General features: G+C 45.1%; 1 protein-coding gene across 1 annotated transcript; it reads right to left on the minus strand.

Moving 5' to 3' along the window:
* C1S (complement C1s) lies at window positions 1-24,002 on the minus strand. Its single transcript, XM_063128945.1, has 12 exons — window positions 23,813-24,002; window positions 23,313-23,441; window positions 21,624-21,828; window positions 18,855-19,032; window positions 17,583-17,708; window positions 15,679-15,878; window positions 13,196-13,349; window positions 10,776-10,891; window positions 9,732-9,810; window positions 8,431-8,568; window positions 6,335-6,409; window positions 1-3,281 (listed from the first exon to the last, which is right to left on the minus strand). Exons 2-12 carry the CDS (start codon window positions 23,330-23,332, stop codon window positions 2,485-2,487), a joined length of 2,088 nt encoding a protein of 695 aa, XP_062985015.1. The 5' UTR covers window positions 23,333-23,441; window positions 23,813-24,002; the 3' UTR covers window positions 1-2,484.
* Window positions 24,003-25,277: the final 1,275 nt, after the last annotated feature.

The raw sequence follows: 25,277 nt of genomic DNA on the forward strand, positions 1-25,277 counted from the left end.
TTCTGCATTTGGTGCCCTTTTTAATGTATTCAGGGTATGTGTTACAAAGAATTTAAAATAGTTCTTTCCTGCCCTTCTTTGTAAAACCGGGACAGCTTTGAACATGCAAATAGAAACTATAGAGATTCAGCAGCAGCAGTGAGGGCTTGTTTCCAGGATATCAGCAGCTTGTCTTCTTGTTCCACACAATTCAGATGCATTTTTTTCCAGTTGTACTTCAGTGATAGCAAACCACATTTTTAAAGTTCTTTTGGCACCAAGAGCACTCCAGCCTCCCACCCTCCAGGAAGAAAACCTATTGCAACAGAGAGGTGTACATTTTGTCTGTGACTGTCATGATCCTATATTGGATTGTGCTTGTAACATCAGTGATGATGAAAAACACAGAATCAAAATGTTGGAAAGCACCATTTAGGCCATCAGGTCCAAGCCCCTTCACAGTGCAGGAATCCAGTTTAAAGCATCCCTGACAGATGGCTGTCCAATCTCTGCTTGAACACCTCTAGTGACGGAGAGCCCACCACCACCCTAGGCAGATGGTTCCATGGTCTGGCTGCTCTGACAGAAAGGTTTTCCTGCTGTTATATTTTCTGTCCAGTTTTCTACCTTATTAGGATCATTTTGAATTTTGTTTCGGTCTTCTAAGCTATTAGCAATCCCACTTAATTTTGTGTTATTTGCAAATTTGATAAACATTCTCACATCTCTTCCTCGAAGTAATTAATAAAAGTGTTGACGAGTACAGGGCCCAGGACTGAGCCCTGATCTCTGCATTAGTGTTACGGTACCAACAGGTCAAGCACTTTAGAATCTACTTTAGAATCTCCCCAGACATTGATGTCAGACTAACTGGCCAATATTTCCCTGGATCTTCCTTTTTGAAACTAGGGACAACATTTCCACTATTCCAGTCCTCTGATACTTCACCCATTCTCCAGTATTTCTCCAAGGCCTAATCCACACCAAGCAGGATATACCACTATGAAAGCAGTATGAAAGCAGTATATGGTTTGTGTCAATGGGCCCCAACAGTTGTCAGTGCACTTCAGTACCACTATAAAGCAGTCGTGTGGCTCCTGCCTTTTATATACCTCTTTTATAGTGCAATATCCTGCTTGGTGTGAATTAGGCCTAAGATAATAGAGGGCCCAAGAGTCCTTCAACGACCTGGGGACTTTCATTCATTTAAGGTGCTCAGATATTCCTTCACTATCTCTCTGTCAGCTTAATACTGCACTCCTGGCCCTTCAGCCTGTTTGTCACATATGCCAGATGGTACACAGATCCTCTTTTAGGAGAAGAACAAGACATAACAGGAGTTGAGGAGTTCCGCCTTATCTTCGTTACCTGTCAACATTTTGTCATTTTTACTGAGCAGCTGATCTACCATTACCTTTGTCCATCTTTTACTTAGAATATTTCAGAAGAAGCCCTTCTCCCACCATGCCTATGCAGCTTTTGGAACGATTTTTAAAGGGATTATTATTATTATTATTATTATTATTATTATTATTATTATTATTAGGTTTGGTAAAGGATGTGCACTTACCCACTTTTGCCATATGAATGCTCATGTAGTCCTTTAAAAAAAACCATAGTACCCCTTCCCTACAGTAATGTCTCACCATTTCAAAAACTTTAATTTATTTATTTTCCCTGTTTTTAACGGGTCGCCAACCCATGGCACAGTTGCCAGAAGTGGCCCACACATCTGAAGTCTGTGGCATGAAGGAACAGGAGCAGGAGGTACACAGGCCTGGCTGTGGCCTAGATTCAGGCACTAGCTCTTTACTGCTTCTCCAACAGCATTCTGCTGCCTGAGCCCTGCTCAGTAGACTCCAGAGGCTAAACTACTCTAAGACATGCAGGCACTGGGTGTGCTGGAGTGGCACTATTGCAGCATTTTGTACTTGACTTATGTCACAATTACCAGAAATGTTGCCTGCTGCTGTGTTAGAAGGATGTGTGCTCCTGCCTTATTCAAGGTTAGAATGCACAAGCCCTGTTGCCATTGACAATCACTGCCCATGAAGACTACCATTAACTGCAATGGGGCTGATGCAGGAAAATTAAATGGTCTTCCATCAGTTACCTGTCGCCTGAAATGGCCACCTCACCTAATCTCCTGGTAGGGCTAGCTATGCCTTGCCCAACTGGTTGAAACCCTGGGAGACTACAAATGCAATACTCTTATCCTATTAACTGGGATTGATGTAAATTTACTGGTCATGCAGGTGGAAAACGGCAGTTTCCAAAGATCAAAAAATAAATGAAGGACTTGGAACCAAGAAAGAGACAGAAAGGCGCTTGGTGGCTGCTATTTTGCTGTTCGTGAAGACGGAGGAAACCAACAGTGTGAAGCAGGTTGCAATAATACGGACATGAACGCCAAACTTCCCTCTCTTGCGTTAGCCCTTTGGATTGAAGAAAACGTCAAGGTAGCTGTGGGTGCCTACAGAGACAGGTCCCTGGCATGGGGTGCATCTATTCTTCTGATTCTTCATACTGGTTTATGACCCCTGTAATCCAATCCACATATTTGGCCACCTTCGTGTAAAGGCCATAGGTGCCACATTTTGGCCCCCAAGAGACTAGGCCAGCAACATAGTACCGCTCCTCATTACGGGGATCTAGGATGGCATACGCCCCACCACTGTCCCCATTACAGCTGTCCTGCCGCCCATCCCCAGCGCAAATCATATTTTCTGTGAAAATGTAAGAGAAAGAACCGGCAGCTTCACCGTTGGGCACATCTGGCTTCACTCTTTCGCACCTCTCCATGCTCTCCACGGGGATCTTGGCCGCTCTGAGCTGTGCCGAGAGTCTACCGATCTCTGTCTTGCCCCAGCCAGCGATAAAGCCTATAGTCCCAACTTGTGGATCATATTCTGGAGATGTACCTGGTAGGCAAATGGTTGAAATGGTGGGGCCCATCGTCAAGCGTTCCTTCAATCTCAACAGAGCAATGTCATTATCAAAGTTTGTCCGGGGTTCGGTCACAGTCTCGGTCCAGTTTGGGTGAATGATGGTAGCATCTACCTCTAGTGGCTTAGCAGTCTGCATGGACATTTTGCCAACGATGAGCCGCCCAGCATAGATGGTTGGGCTTGAGTGTCCATCCAGCACATGAGCTGCAGTAAGTATCCAGCGGTCTGAAATAAGAGCCCCGCCACCTCGTGGCTGTTCAAAGTAGATCTGCCAGGGGAAGTTTCCTTCTTTAGCCAATACACCTCCAAAAATCCTCCCTGCTCCTTCGATGCGGCTACGGGGAACTCCACAGACTACACAGCAAGAAAGTCAAGGAAACAAACAAACAAGTGTTTTCAAGCAGTAGGATGACAAGATTCCTGTAGATTAAATAACTTCAATCGGTTATATTCACGTGCATTGGAAGAAAGCCAAAACACTGTCCTCTAGAATAGCTTTAGGTTATGGGAAAAACTGGAACCAGTTCCTTGGCAGGGGGCCGCCGCCAATGGTCTTTTTGATAGCATCATTCTTACTTTACCTCATATAATGTACCAAGTGCCACTGAGAAGTGAGCAGTTACATGTTCATCCCTATGCTATGATGCTAGAGTGTGGCAAAGAGACATTGCCTTGACGAAGGGTTTGCCCCGGCGCGGATTCCCAGTAGCGAAGCCATCCGGGGCAAACCCCAAAAACTCCACTGAAAAAAGTTGGGCGCTTACCCTGACTTTTTTGGCTGTGGAGGCGTGTCACAGCCGATGGCGCCCCCTGATTGGTCACCATTGGCTGGACAGGGAAGCAGGTGGACCTCCGGGACCTCAGGAGAGCCCCACACGTGTCCCTGTAAATAAAATAAATGAAAAGGTGGGAGGAGAGGAACGGGCCCCGTTCCTATCCCCCCCCAGGGGTTTTTTAATCTGTATATGCGAAACTGCGAAGATACAGATAAAAAAGGGGGTGGGGAAGGAACGCACAGCCAGATGGATGTCAGAGGGAGGAGAAGTGGTTCGGGCACCATGCATCCCTCTCTTTGTCCCCCTCTGGCTGCCTCGTTCCTCCCCCAGCCCCCCGCCCAGTGCTCAGCATGGCGGCAGTGGCAGCGGCAACCCTGCACTTGCATTCCTTCCCGTGCAGATGCCAGGAAGGAGCACAAATGCAGGAGCCCGAGGCCTCGTGGCGCCAAAGCACTGCCGTCAAAACAGGGGCCTGGAATTTGAGAGAATGTTGTATGTGCTGTCACAAAACGACCACTAGAGGGGCTTGCCCATTCACACAATGGCTGCCATGGTGGGCACAGTCAGTCACAAAACACCCCCTTCGGAAGGCAAACTGGTGAGGTTAAAACCCTCCCAGCTGAAAAATTAATTGAAGAAAACAATTTAAAAAATCAGGATCATGAGGCTGGCAGATGCTAAGAGAGATGTCTATGGGCACCACATTGGGGTACCCCAATCTAAGAAATGGTTTTTAGATATATGGTGTTAGTACAAGAAATCAGTATGGCCAACTGAGCATCTGTGTGGGGCATTTGGGCATTCAGAACCTACAGAAGCCCAGCAGAACTCCATCCCTAGTATTGTTGCAAGGCAAGGTGACCCTATAAAAAAGAGGACTGGGCTCCTGTACCTTTAACAGTTGCATAAAAACAGGTATTTCAGCAGGTGTCATTTGTATGCATGCAGCACCTGGTGAAATCCCCTCTTCATTGCAACAGTTAAAGCTGCAGGAGCCCTGCCCTATTTTGTATCTGGTCACTCTAGTATAGCTCCTGCAGCTTTTACTGTTATGATAAAGAGGGAATTTCACCAGGTGCTGCATGCATACAAATGACACCTGCTGAAATTCCCTTTTTATGCAACTGTTAAAGATATAGGGGCCCTGTCCTCCTTTCCATATGGTCACCCTATGCTAGGAGCCTTGGACTACTGCATAGTGGTCAGCACTGATAGTAGATTAGGGCCAAGTGCAAAGCCAAAAGACACGGGAATCCTCAGGCTATTTCAGGGTCCTGCTTCCGTGCCCCTTTTTCCTGTGGTTTGGTGCTGTCTCCCCTTACACTCCATGGCTTCTTTGGCCCCACCATTCAAATCCACAAGCTCAACAAAATGGTTAGCAAGAAGGACTCCCCAAATATGGTCCACTGGCACTCCCAGTAGGGCTTGTGCTGTAGTGAGGCCTCCCTGAGGACTTGAATCCGAAGTGATTTAAACAAGGGTGCTTCCAGATGGAGGACTCCTAGCACCCACCAAGGGGAAGGCAGTGTGCAGTGATTCCCTCTTTTTTTTCTTTAATGGGTTATCTGTGATAACAAAACAAAAACAAACTCCAGCAGAAGTGGTGGGAAAACACAGGGGGGTTATGAGTGAAAGAAATAAGCCTAGAACTCCCACGCCAATAAATTTGGTGAATGAGGCAGAGTAAAATCCTTGGCCAGATCTACACCAGGCAGATTCTAGCACTATGAAAGCGGTCTATGGTCTCTGTCAATGGGCCCCAACAGTGGTCAGTGCACTTCAATACCACTACAAAGCAATCGTGTGGCTCCTGCCTCTTATATCCTGCTTCCATACCGCTTTCATAGTGCTATATCCTTCTTGGTGTACTTCTGGCCCCTTGTCTGGAAGCACCCAAATGAGATGCAGAGCTTTGCAAACTACTGACATTGATTTTTAAAAACCGTTCTGAATTACTGAAGTAGTTTAAAGAAAGTTCCCTGTTGGGAGGAAGTAAGAATTTCAAAATACTCATAGGATCTTCTAGAGCAGCCTTCCTCAACCTGGGGCGCTCCAGATGTGTTGGACTGCATCTCCCAGAATGCCCCAGCCAGCTGGCTGGGGCATTCTGGGAGTTGTAGTCCAACACATCTGGAGCGCCCCAGGTTGAGGAAGGCTGTTCTAGAGGGAGGCAGTGGAGAGGAATATTATTTTGAAATAGTACCTTGATCACAATATCACATTAAAAAAGTATCTGTATCTTTACTGACAGCTTCTCCATGGGGCTTATATCGTGTGATCAAGATTGGTTGCTCACGGAGGTTAGCGGTTCCTTTAAACTACATCCTCAATCTCCAGGGCCCCTCCTGTGGTTTATGACTTGTATCCCTCTTTCAAAAAGATTGGAGATAACATGATAAAGGATGCTAAATGACAGCACTGTGCTATAATCACAGCACCATTTAGTGGCTGTAAAACTAACATATAGAAACCTGGAACTTTCCTCGACTCAAATCATGTATCTGTCTATGTAAAGGAGCCAATCTTAATCCCACAAAGAATCCGGAAGCAGAAAGCCCCGGTAAGGATACAGGGTTTCAGCCTTGTGTGATGAACCCCTGAGATACAAACATACATAGTTACACATTGTACCTGGGATGCAAACCGGAAGGTCTGTTTTCTCTTCTTTATTCACCCATTTCCCGCTGGCGGAACATCGATAAACTCCTTTGAAAACAAAGAAATGTAGCAGGGAGTTTAATTGTTTGTTTTTAATCGGATAGTTGCATAGCCAAACACAAGGCTGGCCACAAGACAATCATGGGCCACTGGTGGCCCCCTGGCGAGTTTTCTGCTGGCTCAAGAGATTCCTGCGAAGAATGCTGCTCCTTGCTTTGACCCAGCAAAGTACTCAAGGAAGGAAAGGAACCTCTCGTGCAAGCACTGAGTCATTACCGACTCTTGGAGGGACGCCTGCTTTCGCTGACGTTTTCTTGGCAGACTCTGTAGCGGGGTGGTTTGCCGTTGCCTTCCCCAGTCATGGTTACCTTTCCCCCAGCTAGCTGGGTACTCATTTTACCGACCTCAGGAGGATGGAAGGCTGAGTTGACCAGAGCCAGCTGCCTGAAACCAGCTTCCGCTGGGATCGAACTCAGGCCGTGGGGAGAGTTTCAGCTGCAAAAACTGCTGCTTTACCGCTCTGCGCCACACGAGGCTAAAAGTACTCCAAAGTACTCCAATATTCCAAAATAAGAGCATTCTCAGAAGCATTCTCAGTTATGCCTTAACTGTTACAGGATGCAAAACAGAAGGATCCATTTCTGTGATTGTAATTCATCAAATTCTGTACTGAGTCTGCCAATAAGAGAAAAGCTTCCGCTTGCAGTGGTGTTACATTTATGGAAGCAAAGTGGGTGAAATCTCACCCCAAAGGTTCACAAAGACAGTTGGAATGGCAGAGAGATAAGACACTTGTTTTATCTTTGTAGTTCTAGGCACTTCCTTGTTTTAAGTTGTGGAAAAGTTTGTCCCTAAGGAGAGCGAGTAGAAAAAGGGAGAGGTAAGAGAAGAGCGGGGGGAAGTGAGTGGAAGGAGAAATGTGACAAAAAGGAGTCAACAAATAAAGTGAAGGTCTGTTTACGTGCCAAGTTCCCCGCTGAACGGGGAGCAGTGAATTGTGAGGCGTGCTGGCCGGCAGCAAAGGGAGAAAGGCTGGTGGAGAGCGGTGTGGTGGTCCAGCCACTGCAGCAGCACAGGCCCAGCAGCAGCATCTTCTTCCCAGGAGGGGACTACTGAGCCCATCAGCACGACAGTGGGGTGTGGCCAAAGAGGCAGGCCCGGCAGAGTGAGATGTCACCTTTGTTCTGCCTCCAGTGCCACCTCAGGCAGCCCTCCCAGGCGGCTCCAGGATTGCAGCGGCTGGCTTCCCCACCCACCTACTCATGGTAGTAAGATGTCTTGCAGTGGCAGAAGTCATCGCCAGTTCATGGGGCCGGGAAGGAGTTTTACCTGCAGAGCAATTGGCAAAGGCTGTGCAAGGTTTTTGCCTTCCCCACTGCAAGATTAACTCCATTGTAAATAACTTGATCTGGACTCTCAGTATGTTCTGTGTGGATGCTGCATTTTATAACATTTGTCACAACTTGTGTAGACGTGATAGGCACTGGGCTGGATCCATTGGTGAGGGGGAGCAGGATTGGCCTCCCTGCTCCCCCATAGCGAGGATTCCCAGGAGGGATCTCGGGGACGTAGCGCCAAGATCAGACCAGCATGGGGGCTGCGAGCTGGCCACGTTCGGGAAGGTGGAAAGGGGTTCACAGTAGCGGTCCATGCCGTGGTGTGTCCCTGGCCTTACCATCCACCACCAGTGCCCCTGGCATGTGGGCCAGGAAGGGGAATCGGTCAGCAGGCGGGCTGGTCCATTACAGGATCCACGCCCTATGCTGCTGCCAAGCCTATGCAAGTGAGTCAATAAAGTTGTGTCCAATTTATTACCCAGTTATGCCTGTGTGTCTAATTTGTTCTCGTCCCTTTGCCAACCGGACCCAATAAGCGCTGCTCTCACAATCAAACCTTTCTTGGTACTCCTTACTGAGAAGAAAATACAAAGAATACTCTTTGACAGGGCCGGTCATAACAATCCTATCCCTAACTCTACCCCTGAGAGGGCAGTCACCACAAGCTGGGCAGAACAATGGCCTTTTTAAGCCCTGAATCAGATGCTACTTAGAAAGGACAGGGGGACACACCGTCTCCTTCGCCCTTCAGTGTATAATAGGGCTGATGGCATGCATAGCGGATAGTGGCTTGATACCCGGTCTCCTCAGATCCTGACAGGAAAGTGACATCTCCATTTCGAAGATGATCAGGCAGGCCACAGTCTACAGCTGCAAGGAAAAGAAAAGATGGGGGTTAGAATAGCATCCTCACGCACACACACACCCCACCTGCTCGACCTGAACACTATCAGGACTGCACATAGCTTTCCATTTTCTCCTTCTTCCACCTATTATGCCACTTTTCTGTCTCCATCCCCTTCTCCAATTAAGAGCATCATCTGACGAGTGTTTTATCACACACTCGCTACTGCCCACTTACGGATATTCATGCAGCCTTTAGATAGCAGTCTTTAGACAATGATGTCTACCTCCTGCACGCCTTCCGCACAATTTTCCATCGCAAAATAGACCCCATTTAGTCCGTCTTTTTTTTTTAAAAAATGGAATGTGGCTCCATTTCCTGCTGGGCACAGGAAAAGCTGCACAATAAAAACAGTCCCTGAATGGGCCACGGCCACGTGGTTGTTGCTGCCTCCTTTTTCTCTCCCCATGTAAAGAGATCGTCGCTACTGTGAGACAACAGGAGGAGGCCTTAGCGACGGTAGGGAAACGCAAAGATCCCCCCCGTCTGATGACGCTCAATGTGTCTATGTCTAAAATGGGATTGATACACCCACATCTTCCCTTGGCCCCCGGAAAATCCCTTGTGTCAATACTTCGGGTCACCTGGGCCATAGTTTTTAAGCTTTGTTGTTTTTAAATGGATACTGTCTTTATACTGTTTTTATGTTTTTGTTGGTTTTTAAATTTTGTATACTTTTTAATGTTTATCATTTTTAACTGTTGTAAACCGCCCAGAGAGCTTCAGCTGTGGGGCGGTATATAAATGTAATAAATAAATAAATATTTCGGATTGTTTATTCTTTGTGGTACCCCGTATATATTTTTTACCTGACAACCCCCACAAAAGAGGTCACTTCATCCTTTGTGATTGTGATACAAAACAGCTAATTGGAGAACACACCCATAGCAAGACGTTTCTTTGAAGTTTCCGCTGCATCTGCCTACACTTCTGAAGAGGCAAGGTGCTTTCTATTTAAATTTAGAACTGAAAGGTGGCTTGCTTCCTCAGAATGTCCTTAAAACGTCAGAGAGCTCACCTACCTGCCAAGTATTTTTCTCTATAGTCATTGTGGTCTCAGGACCACCTGAAAGTGTGCTACGGATCATTGGTGGATCACACAAAACCAATGTAGCGAATCCACACTTACGAACACATCTTTGCTCAGAGTTGCTCCACTTGCCGTTGCTTTGACAGCTAGAGTGGAAGGATCTAAGGCTGCCTTGTGGCTGAAGGAAAAATAAATCCAAGATACCATAGTTAATTCCCCAAATGAGAACTGCATCACAATTACCATCTCTCCCCGTCCCCACTTTCTTTCCTCCGTCCTTCCCTTGTTGCACTATCTTGTAGACAGTGGATGGCGAGGATGGGGACATGTCAGTGAAGGAGGCCGAGTGCCACACTTGCTAAACAAGGCTGCTGGCATTTCATTCCCAATCACAACAAAGCCTAAATTTCTATAATTGCATTTTTTTCACCCATGTTTCTTCTTGTTCTTCCCATCTCCATTCCTGTCCTCTCTCACTTGTCACCCTGGCTTCCCCTTTCCTTCGCCTATGCTGATTTCCTATGCTGTTGACATCTAGATTGTAAGTTCCTTGCAGGTGGGGACGGGCTAGAAGTGCCCCTCCTCCAGCCACTACAAAGCCAATCGCCAGGCACTTCAAGAAGAAAGGAAGGGACTCAAATCAGCAACAATGTGGCTACCTGCTATCTGGATCACAGAGACTGCTGGCCAGAGAGGCAAAATACAGGCAGTTACAGCTGAGAAATGGATATAGCAGCCCATAATCCTCTTCATATGGGAGATCAGGTGAAATGGGGGCAGGGGGCAAATCTGGTGCTACCAGCAAGTCTGAAAACTCTCAATGAGGGAGGCCATCTGGTTCTCGTTCCGTGATGTAAGCCACTAACTGCCCTCAGCCTATTTCTAGCTGGCTGACCAACCAATCTGTCTGTAGCTGCCTTAGGCCTACCCATCTTCAAGGAACCCCGTCTGCCTTCTAGTCTGAGCACCCAACATCAATGAATGCTTCCTCAGTCCTATGGAATATGAGAGGCTCAGAGGTTGTTGATTTGGGAAAGAGTGCACAGCACCAGGGTTATATGACATCGCAGGGATGCACAGTAGAGCCAGCAGGATTCTCAATAAGGTTTACAGAGAGCCTTCACATGGTGAGAGTGGACTTACCATCACAATCTCATAGCCTTCAACACAAGTCACCATCACAGAATCCTTAAAGACGTAATGGTCTCTTATGGGCTCTAGAACAGAGTTCGGAGTGACATCCTGGGGACAGGGCATTGCTTTGGAAATAGGAAATGACGTCAGTAACCAATCACTGAATCATGACACACACACAATTAGTTATACACTTCCCATTTTCTATCCACAAAAGTCACAGTCAAGTCTGATCAACAAACATTTAATGGTCATCCTCCTTCATAGAATCATAGAATAGCAGAGTAGGAAGGGGCCTACAAGGCCATTGAGTCCAACCCCCTGCTCAATGCAGGAATCCACCCTAAAGCATCCCTGACAGATGGTTGTCCAGCTGCCTCTTGAAGGCCTCTAGTGTGGGAGAGCCCACAACCTCCCTAGGTAACTTCCTTCTGTGAGGTTACTCAGCCTCTTCTGCCCTAACTTTTGCCAGCAAGAGAAAGAAAGGGTTGCTTCCCCATCTGCTCAGACATAGCCGGCCACAGCTTGCAGGGCTTTCAGCTGGAGCACTTTCGCCTCTAACCCCAGTCTCTGAAGACACTCTCTCTCCATACAATGCCATCACTCACCCACTCACCCTCTTCCAGTGAGATTGAGGAGATTGCCTGGACTCCCCTGGATTCTATTTCTGCCCCTAATGTCAGTTCTCCTGGGGATGAATGCCAGCCAGGGAGCCAGTTGTCAATTGCCCCACATCAGCTACTAACTCAAAAGTTCTCCTCCCAGCAGCAAAAGAGATTTTCTATCTTCTCCCATATCCATTGTTACACAGCACCTCTGAATTCAGTTGTGTTTTGGGAAGAGGTCGCCTGCCTCTCGGAAAAGGCTGTCTTCTGGCCTTGAAAAAGGGCAGAACAGCAACCTCCATTAGGATGATTTAAGTCCTGCACGTCCCTAGTGAAATTATGGCCACAGCTAGACCTAAGGTTTATCCTGGGATCATCCAGGGTTCGCCCCTGCCTGAGCGCTGGATCCCCTGTGTGTCACCTAGATGAACAGGTTTGACCCCTGGACGATCCAGGGATAAACCTTCGGTCTAGCTATGGCCTGTGTACATGATTTGCAAATACCTTTCAGAAGAGCCTGTTGTGTCCTGACCATTTATTCCTCCATGTTAACATGTAGCCATTGTTAGCTGTATCCTCCCATGAATTTCATAGAATCATAGAATAGCAGAGTTGGAAGGGGCCTAAAAGGCCATCAAGTCCAACCCCCTGCTCAATTTGTCTAATCCTCCTTTAAAGTCATCCTAATTAGTAGCCATCACTTCTGGTAGTGAATTCCATAGTTTAAGTATGTGCTGTGTGACTAAGTACTTCCTTTTATCGGTCCTGAATCTCCTACCAATCGGCTTCATGCGATCACCCCAGGTTCTGGTATTACGAGAGAGGGAGAGAAAAAAATCTCCCTAGCCACTTTCTCCACAACATGCATAATTTTGTACACCTCTAATCTAAACACGTTGAATGATTCTGTAGAATGGAATACAGTGAGATATTAAAGGGTTAAGTGTGGATAAAAGATTGCAATTAGGAAAAAGAGGTTCCCAGCCCAGCAAGAGTAGAGAGGGGTGATAAAATGTCGCATAAAAAGGTGTGTGGGGTGCAGTATAATTACAGAAGTTAATAACAGTTGAGGGGGTATGTAAAAACGTGAGAACGTCTACGGCAGAGAAAGAACGAGAAAACTACTGCATTTAGCTGTTTTAGCTTACTGTATCTGGACTTGTGGATCACGGATGTTATTTTGTTTCAGAAGCTCCTGGAGAAGGATCGGGAGATCCGAAACGTTGAGCTTTTTATACAATAAGTCCTTTTACAACAATACAATTTTTAAAGATTGAAGATATATGTAGCAAAAAAATAAAACCCTTTTTCTATTTTCCAACACTAGAGACTATCTCTTTTTTCCCATTGTTCCACTAGCAACCATTTCTCTGTCCCATAATATGTCAAAATGATGAGGGGGAAACACTAGGTAGAAGCAATAGAAAGAGAGGTAGACTCTAGTGTTGAAGAGTGGAAAAGTTTTTAATCTCTTTACACGAATGTCTGGACTGTTTAAAAATATTTTTGTAATAGAGAAACGTTTGCTGCAGAGTCAACAGGCAACAAGAACGTGAAGAAGGCTTTTAACGGCTCCATTTTAATTCTTTGTTTTTTCATGTTATTCTGTCTAATCAGCTCCTGAGGAAGGATCGCCAGATCCGAAACGTCGAGCTCCTTTTTCAAACAGTTTTTTACAAAAGTATTTTTAAACAGTCCAGACATTCGTGTAAAGAGATTAAAAACTTTCCCACTCTTCAGCACTAGAGTCTACCTCTCTTTCTATTGGTTGTATCTGTCCCATAGTACGCCACATGTTTTCCTCAAGGGATATCTACTACTCACGGTCCCCATAGTAGCGGATTTTCCAGCCTTTGCCTTGTGTCGTTTGGTCTGTTTGGAAGAAAATGTCAAGAACATTGCTTCTAGTCTTGATTTCTGGAGGACCGATGAACGTATTGCCACAGTAGGGACCAAAATGCTGCTCCCCTGCCGAGAACTACAAGAACAACCAACAAGAGTATTGGGCAAATATAGAGGAAAACAGAGAGGCATATATCACTGTCCAAAGGATAGGAAATGTACCCAACCTTTGGACTGAATTAGGAGAACAAGGCCTGTGTTTAGCAGACATTTGGTGGCTGAGGGATTAGGAGTACACCTGAGGGGCCTTTCTGCAGCGCTGCAAAGCAACAAAACTCCAAGGGTCCTTCAATACGCTATTGAAACACTCAAATGCATGTAATGAAGGAAAGCTTGAGAATGGGCTGAATGCTTGCTAGTCATCAAAGTGATTGGCAGGCACTCATTGGAAAGAATACTGGAAGCTCAGAGAAGATTTACCTCTTTCTGGCCAATGGGGTGTGAAGTGCTGCCTCCAGGGGAGGCTTCCACATGAGGCTCTTATCATGCCATTGCCCTGCGTCATTCGTGGAACGCTCTGGGGGTCCAGGTGACGACATCTTCCCCTAGCGACCATCTCATGTGCTCCTGCAACTTCTTCCACCTTGTCTCTTAGTGCAGGAAATCCATTAGAGTGAGAAAGGCAGAACAGATGCACAATGCCTGGGCAGTCTGGAAGCAGACACCGGTTGTTGTCCCCCCCCTTTTCTTATTTCTTGTAAAAGGGCTAGAGGTTGCCTTAATGGTGCTACTTTGCCACTGCTTTAGAGGAAACCTCGCCGTTTCACTGTTGAGGGGCGGCGGGGGAAATCCCCATGGCAGGGGGGAGCACGGGGGGTTCCAGTGGCCATCTGGGTACTCAAGCCCACCCCCTGACCTCTGCCTGGTTTCCAGTGACCAATCAGGCGTCGCCATCTGCCTGGAAATGCCCCCAGCTCAACGCCAGAGCAAAGTCACATGGTAGAAGGACCGTGGTGACCTCGCTTCAAGGAGAAAACTCAGGTTAAGTCCCCGACTTTTTAAATACAGAGCTTTGAGGGAAAGCCCTGCAGTGGTACAAGTTGGCAGTAGCCTCATATATCTGGTGCTGTACCACCACATAGCCAACATGGGGCAAATAACCCATAGAGAGAGACCCTAAGTGTAAAAGGACCCCCCCCTCTCACACACACACTTTGGTCTTGACTTGAAACATGCGCTTGAAAGGTTGGCCTCTGCTGCCCTAGGAGTTCCGATTCCCTGCAAACACAATATTCATCTGTCCTCTTCATTGTTTCTTCTAGTCTTGCCCCATTAGAAAATCTTCTTTCATATATGACATGAAAAACATCCTTTGGGGCCCTCTTCAAGAGCAAACAAAGTATAGTAGAAGCAGATAAGGACTCCTACAGACGGCAGCAAATGCACTATCTAAACTCCCAGAGAGCCACGTTGCAGCTCCCTCACCAGCAAGGTTCCACCCCAGTTGAGTTCATTTCAGCTAAAGAGCTGTTCTACACAAGGCTATTAATCCGCTGTATCTACTTTTGGTTTCATCATGGAATTGAGATCCGAGCAATACAGAAGGAGCATTTCCTTTCCTGCTTTTCCACTACATAAACTCTAGGTGGCACTGTGGTGTAGAGGAATAGCACAATGCACATGGGGAAATTATACTTTCTTTCACTTTCACAATTAAATGCCACATTTTCCCGGCTTCAAAAAGTCTCACCGAAAGTGCTATTTAAGCACAGAAGCAAAACTGGAGGGTCAAGACCTCATCTAAAGAACCCATGAACAGCCATGAGTAGGGAACATCATGTGCATGATAAAAGCCTCATGTAGAAAAGCCCCAACTCTCATCTCCTCGTCTCCAAATTCAAAACTGCTTGTTTTTCTTAAGGCACTGATCTTAGACCTCACACCCTCCTGGGGAAGGGGGTGCTCATTCAGAAGAACATCCACAACCATTACAGAAATATTAAGTTCTGACTCTCATCAAGTGACACTATAGGCAAAACCATAATAATAGGCACATTCACAGCAACCAGGCATTGCTTTCTAGCTGATGTAGGGTTTACATTAAAGGCTGATTTAAGCTAAAATCAATTTAAACCTCAGGTCTGAAAATGCCTTTAATTCCTAGTGCTGCCCTAGTGATCTCACTCCTCCACATTCCAAGGATTCCAGTTTCCTCTCTTTACGCCCGTGCTGTGGCCTATGTGGGCCTGTGGCACCCTTCAACCCCCTTCAATATATTTTCAACTTAAAACAACACACACACACACACAAAGTCTTTTGGGGGTACTTATGCAGCCCTCTTCCATGTGCTTCTCTCCTTTCCCTTTGTTGACTAAAGCCCCCCACATGGCTAAGATGCATCCAGAACAGGAGTGGGGAGACCCCAAACGTTCAGGAACCCCTCCTGCCTCCAAGCCGTCACCTACTCTTAAGGCATCAAGGCAGTTTCCTTCTGAGTCAGCTGGCTCTACGTCAAAGTCGTTCCTCCCGATAGTCAAGGCCACGCGGTAGCCTGGCTCCAGGGCTACACGGTAATCACAGTGCGAGTTCTCAGGATACAGGCTGGGGTAGTTGGGGCTGGTGATTTCCCCAGACAGTTCAGTAAAAACGTTCCCAGAGCAGTTCACTAGAGTTTGGGGAAGAGCAATGAACAGGAGATCAGTAGGAAAATTAACAGACATCTTTCCCTTGAAGTTGGCACTATTGCTGAAAGCTCCTCCATCCTTTATCCCATCCATCAAGACCCTATTCAGCAAGCACAAAAGAGCAGCAAAGAGTCAATCATACTTTTACCACCAGGTGCATGTAGGGGTCTTCACTTGCCGTTCAGGGTTTCTGCACCAAAATCTCGTGGGCTTCTTTTGGCCAAGACTTTGCCTCAGTGGAAGCGCAAGTATTTCAGCCGCAGTGACTAGTTTATGGCATTGGTTCCCTGGGTTAACTCTCACTATTTTTTCCTCATTTTTGTTTCAGGCACAAAAATCTGCATCCTTCTTTTATAATACAGGCTCATATCGGAATGTACAAATAGTACAAATAATTATGTTCACTTAATAGTATTAGTTGCATGATTTTATGATTGAAAACATGTGGGGGGTTTTATGCAGCCTTTTCTAAATAGTAAAGAAATCTCTCTTCCTTTTCCATCCTGCTTCCTATAAACGGCCTCCCTTCCTTGGAGTTTGTTTAACATGATCTTAGGGGGAAGTATAGTGTGTTGTTTTGCCGTAATTGTGCAATTTCAGGCTGCTGTACTATGGCATTTGGCAGAAATAAAGATTATTATTTTTTAAATTAACTGCAAGGGAAAGGAGAACGTAGGGGGCAGGGTGGGAGATTTCGCCGGCATAGTAGCGCTCCAGGTGAAAAGATACAGGAGCTGAAGGAGCACAACAATGCATAGACGTGAAAGTGCTTTCTAGCTAAGGAAATGGAGGGGGAAACTGCGGATGGAAATCAGGGTGGGGGGAGGTGGAGGTGTGATGGGGCCCATTCCCAGGAAGCTGAATTCTAGGCCTAGTGCCACATTGTGTGGTTTTTTGTGAGATGGCACAGAACTGCAGCATATACTAAGTTCTGACTTCAAACTTCTTTGTTATTTGCCTGTGCTTATCCCATTCCAGCAATTTGAAACTTTGTCATTGTGTTTCTTTTCTTCCATGTTGACTTTGTGTGTGTTGTTTCTTTAAACCTGATCTCCTGTGTTATAATTTTTTTAAGCTGAGTAATAGCAAGTTTAAATAATACAAAAATCAGGTCCATCAGTGCCAAGAATTGACACATAGCTCTCTGAACTCTTGTTTTCACTGGGCTTGGCAGAATTCCATGCCCACACGAGCAATTTGTGTGCCTCTGCCTTTTGAACAACCCTCCTCCCGCACCAATTCATATTTCTAAGATTCAAGGACTTGGAACAAAGTTCTGAAAACTTAGTGGTGTCTCCCTAGGTTACCTGTCACTGTTCCTCAAAGCTACCATATGACACATAGTCTATACAATCATTCTTCAGCTGATATATACACACACACACACACACACACACACACACTTAAACTTTTTCAGGTTCCTAATTTTAAGTCTTTTTCAGATTCCTAACTTTATTCCTAATTTTAAATTTAGAAGGATCTTGGCTTCCACTCTACTTCTCAAATGATTTAATTATATTTCTTAATTATTTGATGCTGGTTTATTTTTCCGTTTTTGTGAATAACTGCAATTCCTTCCAATTTATCTGCTTCTATGGATTTTCATATTTTCAGAGAATGCTGTGGAAGTTCTTGCTAGTGCAAGTAAGGATTGCTGTTATTGGGGGTAGACGCTAGACTCCTACCTCCACATGTCTTCTCATCCTCATGTAAGAAATATTCAGGCGGGCAAGAGCAAAAGTAACCACCAATGTAATTATTGCAGTAATGACTGCAGGCCTCTTCCACAAAATCTGTGCACTCATTCACATCTGCAAGAAATGAAGAGATGTAGATAAGAATCATTGTGGAATAACAAAAAAGAAAGGACAAACATGTTGGAGATGATAGGGTTAAAGAGAGAGAGAGGAGGCCCTTCATTTGCCGTCAAGTCCTAGCTAGTCCTACCTGGCTGCCACCATCATCTGCCCTTTTGGGCTTCTCTACATTGAAGTAGCAATCCTGCACCCTTACTGGGTCTCTTTCTTTCAGAGTCTTTGTGGGATCATGATCAGAATAATACACATGCTTCCCCCTCCTCTACCCACCATATATTCCATTTATACAGCCAGTAGATGGGGCTGCGATATTGTGTGATTTCAGAAATATTACTGCATTTTATGTGAGTAAAAAACTGGCGGAATAAAGCTTTAAAAGGATGGGAGAGACACCGGAGGTTGATGACATCATGAAAAGGACCCATAAACTTCCATGAGCCCAACCACGAGCGCATAATAAAAGCCTTATGTGAAAAGGGCCTTTGATAGCCAACTTCAAGTGAGCCCTGCTACTTCACATAAACTTCCACACTTGCCTTCTTTTAGGTAAGGACCCTGACTCCAGATGATACTTAAATACACAGTGGTTTCTTATGGGATCCACACAAAAAATTGTAGTACCAGTCTGTGAATAGGACATTGCTTTGAAAAGGGAAAAGGACACTAACCCACACAACTAATAATGTGGATCTACCAACCTGGCTTTACTCCCAGGGGAATCAACTCAATGCCTTTCAGTGTGCATTAGTATTCAGCATTTTGTCAAAATGAGAGATGCCAGATGGTCTCCAAATCTCGTGTTCTATTGCACTCAAGAGACCTTTTTAACAATTAAATTTTGAATATATCTAAGAGCAGGCCTTTGAACTGTACTGGGAATCTAGCTTTCCCACTTAGTGAAATTCAAAATGGTGCCTCCTGTAGACATCCCTTCCCAAGGCACTGCTGGAAGGAAACTCATGTCTACAAAGGCCACAGCTAGACCTAAGGTTTATTCTGGGATCATCCAGGGTTCACCCCTGCCTGAGCACTGGATCCCCTGTGTGTCACCTAGATAAACAGATTTGACTCCTGGATGATCCAAGGATAAACCTTAGGTCTAGCTATGGCCAAAGTTGAAAGAGGTGGGCAAGAGCTCACCCTTTGCAATGTAATAGGCAGCAAACCCAGTAAATCTCTCTTCATTGGAAAAGTCAGACTGGAAGGTGACAGTCAAGGTATTGTAAAGGACGTGGAACTCCTCCAGGATATGAGTGCCAGGAGGTTGGCTTATCTTCTGTCCACAGAGTTGTCCCTCAACATGGTCACCAGACAGGACCTGAAAGGGACAAACAGAAGTATCTTGCACTTTGCTGTCAAAATGCATTATAGTTGGTTGTGAACAATATTCTTGGCTGACATAATGCACATTCATCCATACACCCATTCCCTGCTCCCACCCACCCCCACACAGATTGACCTCTGTGCACACTTCAACATCAACAACACACCTCAGTTCTACACGCACTCCTCCAAAGTTTCTCAAAGCCATTTTTCACTGGGTGATTGAGGAAAGGAATTTTTTTAAGTAGGGTAAGATAGAGGTCATGCTTGCCTCCGACACCCATGGGCCATTGCCAGGGCCTCAGTATATTGGGCTGCCCTTTCCTAACTGTTCATGCTACCTCAAAAAAAAAAAAAGCATCACTACCTTACAGTGGCAGCAGTAGACCTCTCCATAGCTCCTGCAGCTTTCCCCCCCACCCTTAAACTCAGCTTGGCAGCCCTCCAGTCACCATCTTGGTACATTGTGGGAAAACTAAAATGGCAGCCAAATAGCAGTTGGAGTGAGGGCTCAGTGTCTGTTGCCATTGCTGCTTCCAATTGCCCCAAATTTTATTTATTTATTTTAAAAAAACGTGTGGGGGAACCATGGAAAAGTTTAGACCATGGTCAAGTTTGTTGCTTCCACAATAAAGCAGCAGTTTAAATAAATAAATAAATAAATAAATAAATAAATAAATAAATAAAATGGACAGCTAGGAAAGGGGGACCCAGAGCAGAAAAGAGGGGGCATGTAGAAGGGCCCCCCCATTGGCATCAGAATGGGGAGAGACATATCTGAACCATAGGCAAAATCCACCAGGACATTCTCTTGCAGAAGTCTTCATGGGAGCTGTGGAAGAGTACCACTACTGTGCTCTGGCATATAACTTCCACTTATTTCCAGTGAGGTTTGCACAGGAGGAGAAAAACCCAATGGATTTTGCCATATACTTATTAGGGAGGGAGAGGCCATTTGGATTTTCAACCTTATCTGTACACCGTCCTAAGATCCCAGTGATATAGGGAGGGATACAAATGTTTTAATAAATAAATAAACAAACCTATATTTGCATAGCCCTTCAATAAAGGCTTTGTAGGACAGCATCATTTAGGCCAGTGGTTCCCAAAGTGGGCGGTACTGCCCCCTTGGAGGCGGTGGGATTGCATAGGGGGGCGTTAAGAGTCAAGGGGGCAGCAGGGGGGTGCTCAAGGTGGTCTTTTCCAAAAAGCGCCTCTCCAGAAGGTCTTAAAACCCAGGGACAATTTTATGGGAGAAGGTAGTTTGGTCCCAAGCCATATAGGGGAAGAATCTACACATGTATTAATACCGTTTAAGAAGAGTCCTTTTAACGGTGAACTGAAATGTTTCAAAAGCACCAAAATGCTAATGAAGAGGTATACTCTGCTTGGTGTGCCCTGCCACGCTGGCTGCAAAACAGAGGTGTTCGCTCTCTTTTCCCTCCCTCCCTCGGCAAGCCTGCGGTGGGTGCTTTGGATTTTGAATAAATATTCAATTAATTGTTACTGTTTTGAATTTTATTGTTGTTATCTTCCTTAGTGGGTTGTTGAAAACTGCTATTCTGAATAATGGTTTTTATAGGGTAGGGTAGGGGGCACTGGGTAAGGGGCACTGGTTTGTGGAACCAAGGGGGTGGTTACCTGAAAACGTTTGGGAACCACTGATTTAGGCAAAAATATTACCACACTGCAGGCTTATATAGCTGTAATTTTTTTTAATCAGGATGCCTAAGGGAGCAGTGAATTGTTGCAGAAGAGCCAGAATATAAATACAGGAAGCCTGGTATGCTTACATTTATTTAAACACCCTATCCTAAATCCTAAACACACTTACTAGAGACTTGTACACCCCATTGAATACAGTGGGACTTCTCAGTAAAAACTCAAAGGATTGCACTGTTAATTACATCACTTCATAGTGAGCAATTGGGTGACATACCCACTATACTTTACATCTCTGCAAGTGAAAGGGACTAAAAGCCTATCTTTTTTATTACGAGCTGAACATTTTGGGAAGAGACTGGGATATCTCTAAGAGAAGCAGGACCTCTCGGTGGCTAAATTCTTGACTTAAAGATATACTAGGGCAGGCAAATCAGTGCAAAACAGCCAGTACGTAAACACAGGTAGCACCCGAAAATGCCAAATTATTTAACTCCATTAAGTACTAATAATATTAAAATTAGTGTTATTTTGGTTAGGGGTTAAGTCTTGTCAATAATTTCAGTGCCATTGTATTGAGGGCGATGTGGAGGGCAGGGGCCTGAATTAAGTTTCACAGCTGGACATTATTTTTAAAACTGAATAGTCAGTCCATGGCATGTATGTGACCAAGATGACGGTGGGACAAAAGAAAAGTGTGTATACATCACGGACAATGAGGGTCAACTCCCTTAAAAACTGTCAGCTGTCTCTAACCAGGGGAGTAGCATTCACACCCTGCATTGTGTAGCTTCTCTCTTGTGCTCCTATGCACCACGATACAGCTTTGGTGCAAACCTCAGTTCAACAGATATCCCCACCACTCAGTTCTCAGTTCCCCCTCTTTCAACCCCTGGCCGCAGCAGAGTGACGTGACCCCTGTACCTTCACGAAGTCATACTCGCAGTTTTGAGATGGCTCTATATCCAAATGGATGAAGTAGAGATGGATGCCATATCCGGGAGGAACTCTGATTTCCCAGGATTTCAGAGCATCATTGGGATATGCCTGAGGATAGTTTGGAGACAGGATTTCTCCATACATGGAGGTTGCTTCTGTACAAGCCAGGAGGAAGCAGGTGATGAAGTGCCTAGAGAAGAAAGAAGAAAATTGAGAGAGGCTCCAATTCAACCCTCAGCCAGCCTCCATCTGCCTATGCCCTAAGGCAGTGGTTCCCAAACTTTTTCAGGTCACTGCCCCCTTGGTTCCACAAACTCATGCCCAGCACCCCCTACCCTACACTATAAAAACCATTTTTCAGAATAGCAGTTTTCAACGACCCACTACGGGAGAGAATAACAATAAAATTCAAAACAGTAACAATTAATTGAATATTTATTCAAAATCCAATTACATTCTTTTAGTTTATTCGATTAAACCTAATTGATGAACTTGATCCAGTGATATCATCTTTTCAAAGTCTGATAGTCATTTAGCAAGAATATTAGATATCATGTTTAGTAACTAGGGTAGACAGAGTACCTCACTATTCTGTAAATTCTTAATGTGATGGATGGGCTTGATGAAGTGATGCCAGTTTCCCAATGTCTGGTTTAAAGTCACTTAACATGAGTCTTAAATCACCACGTTTAGTAATCTGGAGTCGATTTCTTTGCTTGGAGAGAAGTAGGCAGACCACACTAAAACTACATTCCACCAAATATGATGTTGGAAATGCAACCAGGAGCTTCTGAAACACTCTCCATAATGCAGGATAGCAATCAGAAATTTCCTTCTGTAACCAAAACTCCTGGTACGGAAAAGCCCACCTCAAGCGCCCCCCTGCCGCCCCCTTGCCTCTTAAGGCCCCCCTATGCAATCCCACTGCCCCCAAGGGGGCAGGACCACCCACTTTGGGAACCACAGCCCTAAGGGCTGCAAAAACACCTCAGCACCCCTTAACAATGAGCGTCATCACACGGGGGACAATCACATTTCCTTACCGTCACTTCTCCACACTTCCTCATTCTTCCCAGGGGGAAAGAGGAAGTAAACAAAGACGATGTGGCCCATTTAGAGGCTGTTTTTTTATTGCGCCGCTTTTCCTGCACACAGCAGGAGATTGAAGCACATTCTGTGGTGTTGTTTTTTTTAAAAAAAAGTCGGATTAAAAGGGGTCTATTATGCTACGGAAAAACAAGCAGAGGGAGCGGGAAGTGGACGTCATCATCTAAAGGATGCGTGCACATTCGTAAGTGGGCATTAGCAAGTGTGCGATAAAACGCTCGTCTGATGAACCTCAATATAGACTATCTTGGCTTCCTCTATTAACCCCCAGCATATAGGAGTGGAGCGTTTCTGAACAATGCAAGACCGAAGCAATGCGGAATAGTCACTAGGTTTGAGGTGAGCAGCTGGGCCCCCCTGGCCAGATGCTGTTCTCTGAGGGGTCCTATACAGCCCTGTAGTTACCCAGAGGCAAAGGAGGACAGCAGGTGAGCGTTATCTCTTTATAAATATGCCATAGCAGCAAGCCACCCCCACTCCCTTCTGGAAGTGGCCCTCCACCAAGTAGTTGCTGACCAGAGCCCCACGTGAGTAGCTCAGCTTTCCTCCGAGTGTTCAGTAACTTACCACATCTGCCAAAGCTCCATTTAGGGTTCTTCCTCAAAGCCACAGTGGATGGACTTCAGCAGATTTAGATCAATGGAACGCACCGCTCGGTAGATGGGTCAATTGCTTCCTCCCCTGAAGTAGAACTGGCTGCAAGACAATGAAGTTATAATCCAGCTCACAGAGAGTGGTGGAACCAGGCACTCGATACTTAAGTATTACTTCGCACGTAGAACCAATTTTTGTGGTAGAGTATTCTGTAACACGGTGCCCACATGCCCACAAAGTATCAAGGGGCTTTGTAACACCACAGAAGCCATTGGGCAAGGTACTGACCAAGGAAATTGACAACTAAGATAACTACACCACACACACAACTAAAAAACTAGCACAATTTTGTGAAAGAAGTATCATTATCCTTCCCAATGTAAGGAAACGACTGATCGTCATCAAGAATCATTTAACCCATATCCCAAAATTCAGAAATATCTGCTTCTAAAAGGGTTTTGAGGGAGGGTTACCTTTTACTCCTTGTCTCTGCAACTGTTTCTCTCTGGGTCTCTTCTATCTCCGCCTTCACATCCCTGAGCAACACATACCCACTTTCCAAACTGTTAGAACATTAGTTAACTGCAGAACTCCATCGCCCTCTGCTGTTTGAATGTTGCCTCCTCCACTTCACCAAGCCCAAAATACCCCAAAGAAAATGCAGCGTTCAAACCATTGAGTTGCACAATCCTCATTTTTGGCCAGGCTCAGGTCCTTAATATGGGGAAAGCTGGACCCTTCCAAACTGGGTTTTTTTTCCGGAGAAGTCAGGTGACTTCTAGGAAGAGAGCTGTTGAGGGAAATTCCAAATTCCAGTCTGAAAACAAGTTAAAACATTACACAATCACAATGGATGACTGCCTTAGTTTAAATCATTGAATTTATCATCTGTTGACCTTCAGTTTAGGTTTATTACACACACATGTATGCACACAGACAGACACACACACACACACACACACACAAACAGTGTTTCATTTGTAAACAACTTTCCAGAGAGGCAGCAAAATGAATAAACAGAAACTCTTAGCAGCCGAAACACTAAAACAGATGATTGTAGCATATATTTGTTTCAGATGCACTATGTATTCACATCTATCTATCTATCTATCTATCTCCTGGGTACAGAGAGAAGGAATATTTGTTGTTGTTGTTTACAAAGTAAGGCCAAAAGATCAAACAATGCAATGGACAGCAGAAGGTGTGACATAGCACGATATGCAGCACAGATGCAGGATTCAATCCAGTGAATGAGAACCTGGGCTTCTTTAAACGAGCGATTTATTTACTTATTTATTTATTTATTACATTTTTATACCGCCCAATAGCCGAAGCTCTCTGGGCGGTTCACAAAAATTAAAACCACAGTAAAACACCCAACAGTTTAAAACACAATTACGAAATACAGTATAAAAAGCGCAACCAGGATAAAACCACACAGCAAAGTTGATATAGGATTAAAATACAGAGTTAAAACAGTAAAATTTAAATTTAAGTTAAAATTAAGTGTCATCTTAAGTGTCATCTTAACATCTCAAACATTAAGTGTTAAAATACTGAGTATTTTATAGCACACTCATGACCGGCTACTCACAATCATTTTGACAATGTCATCAGATTCCTTCACATCTCCCACTCCTTCCTCCAGTTAATCCATTATTTAAAAAAAGATTTGATATCTCGATTCTTGTGAAATATCTCAGGATTTCCCTCCACGTGCAGCTGAAGTTGCGCTACAAAACACCCACTAGAGGGCGCTGTCCCATTCAAGTACTGTATTTTCTGGCGTATAAGACTACTTTTTAACCCAGGAAAATCTTCTCAAAAGTTGGGGGTCGTCTTATACGCCCAGTCGTCTTATACGCCGGAAAATACGGTATATAAGCAGGGAAGTTGTCAGTTACAGACCACCTGGTCGCGCCTCTCCTCCTGTGTAAT

The sequence above is a fragment of the Elgaria multicarinata genome, chromosome 6, assembly GCF_023053635.1.
Source record: "Elgaria multicarinata webbii isolate HBS135686 ecotype San Diego chromosome 6, rElgMul1.1.pri, whole genome shotgun sequence".
Classification (NCBI taxonomy): Eukaryota; Metazoa; Chordata; class Lepidosauria; order Squamata; family Anguidae; genus Elgaria; species Elgaria multicarinata.